Source organism: Hirundo rustica, chromosome 20 (assembly GCF_015227805.2).
Source record: "Hirundo rustica isolate bHirRus1 chromosome 20, bHirRus1.pri.v3, whole genome shotgun sequence".
In the NCBI taxonomy this organism is placed as follows: Eukaryota; Metazoa; Chordata; class Aves; order Passeriformes; family Hirundinidae; genus Hirundo; species Hirundo rustica.
In genome coordinates this window covers 2545243-2558193 of record NC_053469.1, presented here as the reverse complement: position 1 = coordinate 2558193, position 12951 = coordinate 2545243, and the positions used below count along the sequence as shown (strand labels likewise).

The 12951-nt window shown below is 54.8% G+C and overlaps 1 protein-coding gene across 9 annotated transcripts in view; it reads right to left on the bottom strand.

Annotated features, from left to right (window-relative positions):
- The window catches only part of GPSM1 (G protein signaling modulator 1), a 64191-nt gene that overhangs the window by 10915 nt on the left and 40325 nt on the right, over nt 1–12951 (bottom strand). For 8 of the 9 annotated variants that reach the window (XM_040083194.2, XM_058423094.1, XM_058423093.1 and 5 more), the window contains 2 exons: nt 12353–12423; nt 10139–10318 (listed from right to left, as the gene is read on the bottom strand). In XM_040083194.2, coding sequence (XP_039939128.1) covers nt 10139–10318; nt 12353–12423 — 251 coding nt within the window. Of the gene's footprint in view, nt 1–3365; nt 4375–10138; nt 10319–12352; nt 12424–12951 lie in introns of those variants that run through there. The other variant, XM_058423096.1, reaches the window with a different exon arrangement.

Sequence of the window (12951 nt, the reverse complement as noted above, 5' to 3'; positions counted from 1 at the left end):
TTTAGGATGCAGCAAAGAATAACGAGTGAGACATCTGTGATCTGCAGAGACACAACCTACAACGTCAGGTTGGAGCTCAGGGAGCTGAGCGTGCCCTGGGCACACGTGTGCCCTGCACAGCCCCTGGCACAGCCCATCCACACCCTGCCCAGGCCCAGGATGTGCACACGCTTCCCTTGGAGCATGAAATTATCACCCTCAGCTTGGACTGTTTTCAAAGATTTTTTTTTTTTCCTCCCTTTAAACAACTCGCCCACTCATCCCTATAAACGCCGGTGCTGAAAGCCGGTTCTGTTGTTAAGATTTCAAATAACTCGGGTTTTATTGTTCCAAACAAAATCTAAATAACTCACCCACACTCCCTCCTTCCGAAACACAGTGAGTGCTGACCTGCTGGGCCCGTGCCCTGCTGCCACACACGGCTCCAACAGCGGCCCGTGGCTCAGCAGCAGGTGACAATATCATTTCTGATTGCATTTGGAGGGAGCCCCAGGGCTGTCTGGCTGAAGCGTCGCTGACACCTCTGCTGCTTGCAGTGCTGATCTGACTGTCTGGAAGCCACCGCGAGCAGATTGGGCCACGTTGTGCCACAAGCACATTAATACGGGATTTACACTTTTTCCTCAGCTACACAACAGAAATCGCAGGTCAGTCCAGCCCTCGCTGCTGAGAGCAGTGGGAATTACTGCTGGTTTCTCTTCTGTGTATTCAAACAGTCCTCTGCAGCTATTGTAGCAACTTTTTCCACGTGGATTTTGACAGCGTTTACCATGCCAGGCTGGGTTTCCCTGGCACTATTTAACAGAAACACACCAGCACGGATTTAGCACTTGGAGCCTATTTTACTATCCAAGGACACAAGGTAGAAGCACTCTCACTCCAGGCCAGTCTCTGGAGAAGATGAGTGGCTACAGAGGTCAGCCTGGCCCCATCAAAAACCTGGGGGATCCCTTAAACACCAGAACCGGGAGTGAACCCGAACTACTGCTTGGAAGAACTCAGGTGGGAGGTGGCTGACAACAAGCAGTAAGATTTTGGGGTGCAGCTCTCCCCCAGGGCTGTGGTACCTGGCTGTGCACACCAACACACACCCAAGCAGCAAAACACAGGGGTTTGGCTACAGCTCGTTGCAGTGATCGACCCTGCACTTGGAGAGGGGTGGAACCAGCACCGTGCTCAGCCGCGGAGTCTCGGCTGAGCAGCACTAATTTGCTAAACTGAAATTTCCATTGCTCGAAAGGGTATAACCCATATTCCTGATTAATTAGCACAAGGTTAATACATAGAGCGCTTGCTCCATCCACCTCCCCGCTCCCAGCCCCACGGAGCAGGGCAGGTGAGCTCCTCCTGGGTGATGGAGACAATCCAACGCTCCAGCTGCAGAGGTGCTCTGCTCTCCCCATCCCCTGCACCTCACACTGGAACCTCCTGACAGTTCGCTTTGAAAACGCTTCGCAAAAAAAAAAAAAAAAAAGCCTGCTCGTCTCTGGATTGCCAAAATTGTGCTGCTTTCTTGAATCAGACTTTTATTCAGACACCTACCTGCTCTGAGCAAGGTTTGAGGAGGGAGCTGAGCAGATGCAGCACTTTCCTCAGGGGAGCTGGGGATGGGGGGAGTTGGTCGTGGAGCTGTGCACACCCATCCACATCAGCGCCCATAACACATCCAGCCTGCACATAAACACCCCTCGCTCAGCAAACGCCCAGATCTTAATTATTATTTACTCACGCCCCAGTAATGCCTGAAGGCCGCGTTCGAGATCAAGGCCCTGTTGTGCAAGGCACCCCACAAAACACGAAATCCTGGCCCTGCTGGGGCAGGGAGGGTTCCTGGGGCTGGTACCTGCGGGTTTGCCACTGCAGCCACGGTCTGTCTGACCTGCTCAGGAGAGTTGAGACAGGCAAGACAAAAATCACATGCAAAGGCAGGAGCAGCTTCTCGTATCAGCCAAAAGCATCTCCTGCTCTGGTACCTGCTGCTGCAAAGGGCAGGACGAAACTACACCCTGTTTGGGGTTTGCTCCACGTGACAGTGCCCAGGGAACACCGGGATTCAGGTGGCTTTAGATGCAGGCAAAAAAAATCCTCCTGGGATTTTCCTGCAGGTCCCAGGGGAGCGGCACCTCCTGCGCCCAGGCAGCGCCCGGCTCTGCTGGCTCCAGACAGGGCAGCATCGACTGCCCTTCAGTGAGCACTGCGGGGAGCTGGAACAACCCCTGGGGCGCAAACAGCACCATCCAGGATGGAAAAGTTGGATCCATGGGATGGTTCGGGGCCCTGCTCTGATTGCACGTCCCCAGGGGAGCCGCTCCAGCCCTCCCTGCGCTCGGAGCGCTTCCCTGGGCTCGGCTCTGCCGGGGCTTCTGGGGCCACACACGGAATGGGGGCTCTGGAAAAGCACGATTTGGGCTTTTTTAGATTAATTGGTGTTAACTGCCGAGGGAGGCTTAAAAATAGCATTGCTAATTGGAAATGTGGATGCTGAAGGTGACGCGTGAGCAGAGGCCACGTTAACCTGACACAGGCTGTGCCCAGCCTGCAGCCAGTGCCAAAAAGAGGGATTCCTTCTGTCCAGGGACTCCTTCTGTCCAGCTGGGAATTGCTGCCTGCACCTCTAATTCTGCCCCCTCCTCAGCTGCCTTCACACTCATCTGGGCACAGGGGGAACCCTCCTGCTGCCTCGGCAGGTTTTATAGCAGGGGAGCTCCAAGAAACAGCCCTCAAACCTTCCTGTGATTTATGGATTCCCACCCTTCTCCTGCAGCCACGGGGGACCCTCAGCCAGCTCCCAGGCAGCCTCAGTTTCCTGCACCCTAAGCACAGGTGCAAGGACAGCTCAGGGAGACCCCAAAGCCTCTGCTCGCCCCAAGGCCACCCTAAATCCAGAGCAGAGGATTGCACTGATGGGATCCATCCAAAAGCAGCGGCTTAAGGAACAACCTGTCCCCTGAGGAGCTCACTGCCTCCTTGAACCCTCCTCCCTGACCACAAACTCCAGGATGGAGCAGCCTGGTGCCACTGAAGGCAGCAGGGTGGCCCCTGGGCAGGATGCCCCAGCAGCTGCTCTCGGGGGGTGATCTGGCCTCCCCAAAGCTGGGCAATAACAGACAAAACCCAAACCTGCCCCAGAGCTGTGTTTGTGTCCTCTGGGGGAGCCTCCAGCTCTGCCCAGCAGCTGCAAACAGCCACCAGCAAAGATAAGGCTCAGACAGAGCTGGTCTGGTTTTACAGCTCTGTCCTTCACTGAAACCCAGAGAACATAACACCAGCACGCATTTCCTGGTTTTAAATATAATTTACATAAAGAGAAGCGCAAGTTATCGGTACAAAAAGGATTCTTTAGGTAGCCCCAGCAAGCACAGCCAGACCACGATCCCTTCCCAGCACAGGGAGCTGCTGGATCCACCCCTGCCAGATCCCACCAGGCACAGCTGGGAGCTCGGGGATGGCTGGCAAGAGAACCAAACACAGCCCCGAGTCACCAGAGGCCCCCTTGTCACCTGGTGCCACCCCAGCTCCAGGGATTTAAGCCCAGTTAGGCTGATTTGCACCCAGAGAGAACCTGGGCTATGATATTTTTTAAGCTCTTCTGCCATGTGAAGTTTAATAAATGCCAGAGGCCAGAACTGTGGAGGTACAAAGTGCCCCAGGCAGGGCAGAGACTCAAGAAAGGAATGAAAAGTTCTAGATTTTGAGAGAAATCAAACCTTTGGAGGTTTATCACTCTGGGTTTGGCTTCAATTCATCTCCCCCTTTTTTTTTTTTTTTACTTTTCCAGTGCTGTTCTCTTTAAAGTGACAGTTTCTAGGAAATGGTGAGTGTAACATCTCTCTTACTGTCTCATCCCACTTGATGGCTGACAGTTTGCCGGGAGAAAAGGTTGTGCAAGGAGGAAAGCAGACCTCAATTATGGCTTCAAAGTGCCAGTAACTGCAAACTCACAGTGAGTCAAGGGGAGAGGAATGGATTTGGGGAGCTTGGTCTGTCACCTCCAGCCTGGGTCACTGACCTTCACAGCTCCAACACGAGTCTGCTGGGTGACCTTGGACACCCAGCTCAGTTTTCACCTCCTTCCTGGAGCAGATCCCTCTGGTAGAGAGGCTTTTTCTTACGGTTTTCTAGCTCCAGAGCTGGCCTCCACAGGTAACCAGCTTAGGATGGAATATGAAGCCCCTGATCCTCAACCTGAGGGGTCAGAGAAGCACCCAGACCCTGGGTGTCCTTGGTGCCACCCCTGCAGATGCCAGGCGTGGACCCCCTCGTGCACGTGGCACAGCCCGTGGGCTCCTTCCCCTGCGTGTGGCTGATGCACAGGCACGGGCTTGCACAAATCCTTCCACACAGCTCAGCTTTGATCCACAGCCTGACCTCAGCCTGGGAGGAGGGAAAACACAGAAAGAGGGTGTGCAAGCAACAGAAATATCCCAAAAGATCAGGGATCGCCGATCCCTGCAGCCCGTGCAAACACTGCCCTGCCAACTCCAGCCCTGCCCCAGGGAGCGCATGGAAGTTCCCTGCCTTCTCAGGAAGGGTCACTCCTGGGTTCAATCCCTTGGATCTGCCCCTCAGGAAGGGTCGTTCCCAAGTTCAATCCCCCAGGCACGACGCTGGCCTGCAGCAGAGCCAGCTCTGCCCTGCCTCCCTCTCACTCACACGGGCTCATTGGATAATTACAGAGAAAACCAAGGCAAATCCCCGTTTTAATGCCATTATAAAACAGAGAGGGGGAATTCATTACCTGGCAGCTGTTAATATTCAAGGAAGAAACTGATAATTTGCCTCTGAGGCAACGAATGCAGCAGAGGCAGCAAAGCAAGAAAACGCTGCTGCCTCCCCCCACCTTCTCCGTGCAGCCACTTTTTGCAGAGGTTTTCCATCCCCACGTTCATTTCCCTGCCTCCCATGACCAAAGTCCCGGTGAAGAATTGCTGTCAGGGCTCTGCAGAACTCCTGAGAGCCTTGCCTCTGGCTCTGCTGCACCCTCAAGTTTGGGAGAGCAGCTCTTGAACCTCTCCTGGCTTGTGCAGCATCTGTGCAAGGAGCCCAGCTGAGCCAGAGAGCAGGAGAAAAGGAAGGACCCTACAGCTTAACAAAGAGACTCAGAGAGAGAGACATCCCTGACCGCCTCTCCCAACAGCCCAAATCCCTGAAGAGCCTCCCCACGGTTGTCAGGCTCCAGGTTTTCCTGCACACCCTGCCTCCAGCTAGGAAACGGCACAGCCTCCCTGCCCCGAGCCCTTGGGAAGGTCCCACCAGCTGAACAGGAAGATAAAGCACTCCAAGAACAAGCCACAGCTCCGTGTTTACCTGCTCACTTCCAAGAGGACTGACACCACCACAGCAACCTCCAGGTGTCATAGGAACGGGCTTAAATTTAGCAGCAGCTGCCTTTCCTCTCTGCCTGGCTCTGGCTTCTCCCTTCCTCTCCACCCCCTGGCTCTCGGAGCACGTTCACACCAGAAAGTCTGACCAGCGCTAATGGCATAATTACACCCCTGCAGCTGAGCACACGGGGAGGCTGTGGGGTGAAGGAGGGCGTGATTTGCTCTGCCCCTGTGTTGTGGGAGTCACACATCAGGGAGATGAAGCAGGGACCAACCTGACGTTAAAACAGGGGGAAGATGCACGGGCACCGCGGAACAGCAAAGGCTGCCTGGCGTAAACCCCACGCTCCAGCTCCAGAGGGAATTGGGGGAGTGCCAATCTCCCCTCAAACAAGACGAGGCAACCAGGGAAACGATGCTGTGGGGCCAGAAGCTCCCAGGGCTGACACATCCCTGCAGCCCAGCATCCATCCAGCCCAGTGCGCAGCTCCCAGTGAAGTCACAGGGGATGGACGGGGACACTGACAGCCAAGAGCTGCCCGGACAGCCAGCAGGGACAGGGACAGGCAGAATCCTCCAGATCTGCTCCCTGCCACTGCCCCCAGGGCTGACCCTCAGAGGGCCAGCCGTGAGCATCCTGCAACCCACCGATCCCCCGATGAATCCTGAGACAGAAAACCATCCAAAGAACTCTGGCAACCTGCCTCTGGGGCGGGGATGTGTGACCTACAAAAAATTCCTTTCTTTTACGGTTGCTTCTCACTGTAATCATAAAAAAGGCCTTATAAAAACATTTGTCCCAGGGAATGTTTGGCGATGCAGAGTGCTCGAAGATCGCTCAGTGTCTAAATACATCAGCAGCCCATCCCTGCAAGCCGTCACTGCAATCAAACACAGCTCCTCTTTCCCTTGACTATAAATGGGCAGGGTGGGGGACAGGTCTGGAGAGTGAGGAGTCACTCCCTGGGAAGGGCAGAGTCCGGAGGATCAGGACCATTCCCAGAGCACAGATCCAGAGAGGGGTGGCTTTGGTCCTTACCTCGCTCCATGGGTTTTGCTGCAGCTGTTGCACCTCGACACAATGAAGTGTTTTAGCCCTCGAACTCTGGCTCATTCTCAGTTCCATCCACCTCAAAGAGCCCTGACCTTAAACACAGCCCCAGAATTGGGGCAGGTCCCCAGGAAATCTTTTCCAGAATAAACAGCTCCTTTCTTCCATGGGCCCTCTCCTTTTCGCACAGAGGAGGGTGAGGGACACAATCTCTGATATTTTTGAAGCGTTAGAGAAATCCCATCCTTCCAGTAACCTTCTAATAACCCCCTAAAACACATCTGCTCCCAAGTCAAACCCAAGCTGGAGCATTCTGACCTTCACCACAGTGGAGAGCGGGGTTAAATTTACGAGCGAGCCTTTGATGTCTGCAAGTTTCACGTAGCACAAAGCCTCTGCTTTGATGTTCCCTCTAAAAGAGAGGAAGCTCAGAAGGTGTGCACTGCACGAGTCCCAGGGAGGGATTTGGAGGGATTTGGATCCGGCTGCCCACAACTGCAGGCACGGGGACAGAGCTTTAACGCAGCCACTTTTGCTCAGGGCTCTGCTGCCAAAAACGTGACCGAAAGCACCTCACCCTCATCAGCTTCTCCCGGACCGAATCCTCCTTTGCTGTGAAGGGCCAGGCACTGAGAGCCCTGAGAACCCCCAGGGGAGATGCACACCTGAGCTCACAGGCGAGCAGAACCCTGTCCCTGCTCATCCCCAGCCCCCGGCACCGCTGGTCCTCCTCCTCCTAGAGACCACCAGCCACGGCTGGGAAATCCCCCCGCTTCGGGGGGCCCTGGGAAGGACAGGGAAGCCCCTCTGTGCCCCGGCAGGGTCGGGACCCTCCTGCATGAGCATCGCATTCAACAGCGGCCGCGGCAGGAAGGTGCGAGGCACCTGCCACGCTCTCCTACCTTCCGCAGCACCTGGGCCATGGCTTCTCCCATCCATCCCAGCATCCCCGCGGCTTTCCCCGCAGCCTGAGCCCTCCTCTCAGGGCCCGACAGGGCTGCCAGAAGGGACAGGCTCCTCTCCATCCCCTGCCGCCCTTCCCCTCCCCTCCGCCGCCTCCTCCCATGGGGAGTTTCCCAGCAGCTCGGTAATTAGCGGCATCATCAGCCATGCTAATAACAACCACCACGGCTCCCCGCCATCCCGAGCTCAAAGGAACTTTTACAGCCATCATCATCACGCCTCTGTAACCCCCCCCCGGGCGAGGCAGGCGAGCGGCATTACCCCATCGCACCGTGGGCAAGAGGGAGGTAAACAACAGGCAGGGGATGGGTGGTGGATCCAGCAGCTCTGAGTCAGGCACCGCAGCCCCAGCGCCTCCCCATCCTCATCTCCCCGGCTGCTGAAGCCCCTCGGGATGGAGGTCAGGGGCTGTGCTGACAGCAGGATCTATCCAGAGGTCGCCTTGCTAGACCTGGCAGTCCTGGGATGAGGGTTTTGCGGTTTTTTTTCCCCTGCTCACAGTCTGGGCTCTCCTCTGCCATGGGACAGCAGGGATTGTGGCACCTCGGATCAACCTTTAGAGATCAACCTCTCATTAAGGGCTCACAGTTTACCAAAGGATTAAAGAGAATTTTTGCGTTTTTCCTTACAAAATGAGGAACCTGGGGGAGCTGCTGTCCGAATAACCTGACCAGGAAAAGCTTCTCTCTCCCACTGGGGTGGGGTTTTGCTTCCTTTGATTACAAAGGCTCCCATGGATGGAACTGCAGCTTTCCAACTCCCCTGTGACAGCAGAACACTGCGGGGTTGCCTCGCTCGCGGCAAAACCCACAGGACGACGCTGACTGGAAACATTCCGAGGCCTGGCCCGTGCTGCAGAGCCAGCCTGGCAGAGCTGGGAGCACCAACACAGCAAAGCTCCCCCGAGGTGACCCCGCCACAGATCCCTCCCTCTGGGCTGTCCCCAAACCCCCTGGGCGCTGCCAAGGGGCCACCGGCAGCTGGCAAAGCCTCTTCTCACACACAGCCCATGGATCCACAGCTACACTGCTGAGGAATGCTTCTCCCAGCTCCTGATGGAGCGTGGCTTTTGTTTGGTCTCTGGCTGAATGTCTGAGTTAAAAATACAAGGCTATTTCTGGCAGAAGTGGGGTTTTTTTTTCCTCTCTCTTTGCATTGCCTTGTGTGCCCCCATGCTGCTGTCTCCTCCCTGGCTCAGATGAGCTTTGTTTTCCTTCTCACTGGTCATGTTTGCACTGGTGAGCTGTAGGAAATGTTTTTCCCCAGCAGACCACTTCCACGAGCACTGCTGGGAATGAAGAATGAGCTCAGAGAAGTCTAAAAAAAAAACTATAATTAAAAAAAATCACCAAAAACAAAACCCAAAACCAACCCCAGTTGGTGTAAAAATTCGGTCTCCAGTGGCCAGAGAACTGAAATTCAGAAATGTCTGCATTTCAGTTCTCTGGCCACTGGAAATGTCTAAAAAAGGGACGTGTCCACACACTCATGCACACAGGTACAGCAGGACACCTTCTCCCCATGGATCCACAGATGAGGAACAAAGGACTCAGAGCCAGAAACACCTTCAAGCATCTCCACTCCACAGCCAGGCTTCACCCCAGCTCTGCAGCTCTGACTCTTTCTTAGCCAGCATGAAAATATTTAATTTCGCTTTTTCTTAAATGCCAAGGGGAAAAAAAAAATAAAAAAAAGAGCCCATCTTTTCTGGCTTGGATTCATTCCATCTGGAATCACTGCATGATCACAGAGCTGTGATAGCGTGTTGGAGACTCAGTGTAAAGCAAAAACCTAAATACTTCCAAGCACCCATGAGATCATTGATCTTTCCCGTTACACTTCGTCTCTCCTGGCAACGAGCTGAGGATTTGGGGCTTTCTCACTGGAGATCACCGGGTTCAAACACCTCCAAGCCCCCTGCCACCACGCAGAAACGTGCCATCACGGTGGGTGTGAGCCCCGCTTCCAGGCTGGGATCAAACCCAGCACAGCTGCAGGAAAGCTCCCCGGAATTTGTGTTTGTCACAACAAACACCAGCGCAAGAGGAAGGGAACGGCCCCAAAGCAGCACAACTGCCAGGTGAAAAACAGCAAAAAGGCACCTGGGGAGCTTCGCAGGACCTGGATCCTCACCATCCTCCAGAGACAAGCACAGACTGATCAGAGCTCCCTGGAAATCACCGACATCAGGGCCAGCTCTTGAGGAAATGAGCTCTAGCTGTGCTGCTTCCAAAGGAGAGCTCCTGGGGGATGATTTCGACCACCTCTGGTGAATTCCAAGAGAAACCCTGCACACTGCCCAGCAGTGTGAGCAGAACACGAGGCAGAACATCTACAGTCCCACATCTGGCAAAGGCAGCCAGCACTTCTGGTCGCTCACCAAAGACCTGGGAGGGGCTCTGGGTTTTGAAGGCACCAAAATCCTCCTCGTGAACCCCAGGAGCTGATCAATTCAAGCTCCACAAAGCACCCAAGCTGCTTTCCTGGAATTCAAGGCATGACAGCCCAAACTCAGCTGAGTTCAGCTCTAGACTCCTGTCCCCCGAGAGAAGGTTTAAATGTCACCACTGAGGGCCAACCCCTCACAGGCCAGCTTGTGATGGTACCACTGCTCTGCTGCAAGGAGAGCGATGCTGAGGCGCAAAAAGGACAAAAGGATTTGCCCACAGAGCCAACAAACAGAGCACAGCTACAGACTCTGCTTTCCAGCCCAAAGTCCCCACTGCCACCCCCACAAGGAGGCAAAAACAAACAAGAGGAGCTCCCAGACCAGCAGAGATGATTAAAACCATCCTCCTACCGACTGTGGCACCTGGACTCGGACTTCCCCAGCATCCAGAGGGGATGAATTTGATCCCTGGGTTTTCCTCTCCGAGCTGGGTTGGTGCTCCCGGTATTTCTTCGTTCTCGCAGGTAACGACAAGAACTCTTTTCCTGAGATCTTCAGCTCTCCCACGTGGTGGCTGTCCCCATTCTGGTCCTTGGGAAAGCAAGACACAGTCACTGCAGCGATTGCCTGGCTCAGGATTTCGTGGAGCTCTGTTGGCTCCTACCCACAGAGCAGGAGAGGCACAGGAGCACAGCTAATGCGGGGCTTGTGCTCAGTGCCCACACAGAAACACAGGATTGTCACCCCAGGTGCGAGGAAATGGAGGTGACAGAGATCCCAAACAGCAAGAGTGAGCTCGGGGAAGGAGAGGTTCACTGCCACGAAGGTGGCACCAGCACAGCCAGGCCAGTGTCCACACCTTGAATCAGAACTGGGAAATGCCTTGCAGCGCCTTGGCTGGAGCCCTCACGCTGCTCAGTGCGCCACAGGAGAAGGTGACTCAATTCCAGCATCAGGGTGAAAGCCAGCACGTGAGAGAGAGATCTGTGCCTGGTACACAGAGGAGCAAACAAGAGGCTGGGAGATAACACCAGAGGAGATCAAATGGAGGAGTAAGAGACACGCTGGAGAGAGCGGGGTGAGCAGGGAGCAGCGCTCCTGCAAGGTGCTGGGGCTGCAGAACCGAGGTGGGTGTTCCCTGTGCCCCAGCACACGGCTCTGGGCAGAGGCACTGCACAGCAGCTCCTGGAATGGGCTCACAGCGGGGCTTTGCTGGCTTTGGAGGCAGAGAGGAGAAGGCATTTCTGGCAGAGCCAACACTGAGAGGATGCTGGAGAGGTCACAGTTCACTCCGTGGGTTTGCTCCCTCCTCCTTCTCCCTCCCAGCACAGCACAAAGCAGAGGAGCCTCTCCCAGGGCCGGAACCCCTCCCGTGAGCCACAGAGCAGAGGAGCTGCATGCAGAGCACCCCTCGAAGGAGAGGTGAACTCACAGCCTGCCAAGGACACTGCAGGGGGAGCAGAGCGCTCACACCTGAGCCCACAGCTCCTGCTCGCCCCGTCCTCCCCACAGAGCCCCTGGAATCCATAACCCTGCCTGAACCATGGAGTGGTGCTCAGCAAAGAGACAGCAGCAGCACCAACAGCGAGTCAGACATCAGCAAAGCCCTGGGGCCGTGCTGCTCTGCTGGGGACACCAGCCACTGTCCCCTGACCTTGGGCACTGCCATCGACACCCCGGAGATGGAGCACGCTGCTGAGAGCAGGCAAAAGCCAGAACAGCCCAGGGGCACAGGGAGGATTGACAAAAACGCGTCAGGACGTTTGGAATTTATTTTTCCAAAGGGAGTTAATTCAGGGAGGAGCTTTTGCCTGGCCTCCCCAGGGATCACGGGGAGTTTTAGGGACCTTAAATGGTTTCTCAAGCCTGAGGTTGTTTCCCATTGACCACCTGCACCCACCTGCAGCTTGGGTGATCTTTTTCTCTCTGTGAAGGGGAAATGCTCCCTGGGACACTCAGGAGAGCTGTGCCTGGAAAGCACTGGGTGAATGTGGATGATTGGAGCCAAAACCACCCCAAAAAGGCAGAATGGCTGTGAGCCTGGCCACCTCCCCTGGGAACGGGCACGGCTGAGCCCTCGGCAGCACCAGCAGGATTCTCTGAGAGACTGAAGTGATCCCTGTGGCTGGAAGGGCTCCGTGCCCCCAGCTGCTGCAGGAACAGCCCTGGGGACACGGAGGAAACGCTGATCTGCTCGGGTCTGACATTCCCAGGGGCAAAACAAACCCTTGGAGCCCCTGGAACAAACCCTGCAACAAACCCTGTGCCCGCTGCAGTGCTCCATCTCCTGTGCCTGCCCTCTCTGCCACTCCGCTGGGGTGACAGGCGCTCGGGGGCTCACGATGATCCTCCCAACAAAGGGCTGCTTTTCCAAAAAGAAATTTAAAAAAAAAAAAAAAAAAAAAAAAAAAGGCCCAGAAGTGACTTTTCAGCTTTGAGTGTTAAGTGCCTTTTTAGTCAGACCAGCTGTTTCATGTCCTCCAAGCTCTCTAGAAACCCTCTCTGGTTAATCCCATTGACTCCAATGCTATCTGCTAATTGCATATTTCCCTGCAAACGAAGCCAGGCAGCAACAAACCAATCGGAACCCAGTGAGGATCTTTGAGGCCAGATGTCCTTGCTTACCTTTTCAGAAGGGAACTTGAGGAGGTCTAAGCTGTCCATGCTGCTCCTCTGGGGTCTCTTTGGCCTGGCTCCTGCAAAACAACACTCTCACGTCAGTGTCACCAACAGCACAAATGTGGCACGGAGAGAACCCAAAGCACGGCAGATCCTCTGCTCTGCTCAACGAAAAGTCAAAGGGATGGGATGATGCAGCTGTGCTGGCCTTGAGATTCTAATCTGGGGTTTTTTTCCTATTGTTTTGGGTTTTTTAGAGCACTGTCACGGGGCTTTGGCTATCGAGCTTCAGCCAGGTCACACCACGACCCCGATCTCAGACAAGGTCTCTGGGATTCAGCAGTTACAAACCTCACCCTAAACCACACAAGTCACGGGACTGGCATTGAGAAAAATCATAACAAATAGACAGCTTAATACAGCTGTGGGTTTTCTGCTTTATCATCATGTTTTTAACTGCAAGAACATTTCTGAGACTCAACTTTGAGCTTTTCTCTACAGTCATAAAGGCTGGAAAACTAAGTGAAGGAGCAAATGTTTTCTAACTACCATAGGCCCAGCCTTAAGGGAAACAAAATCTTGCCTTGAACCTGGAAAGAGGAATC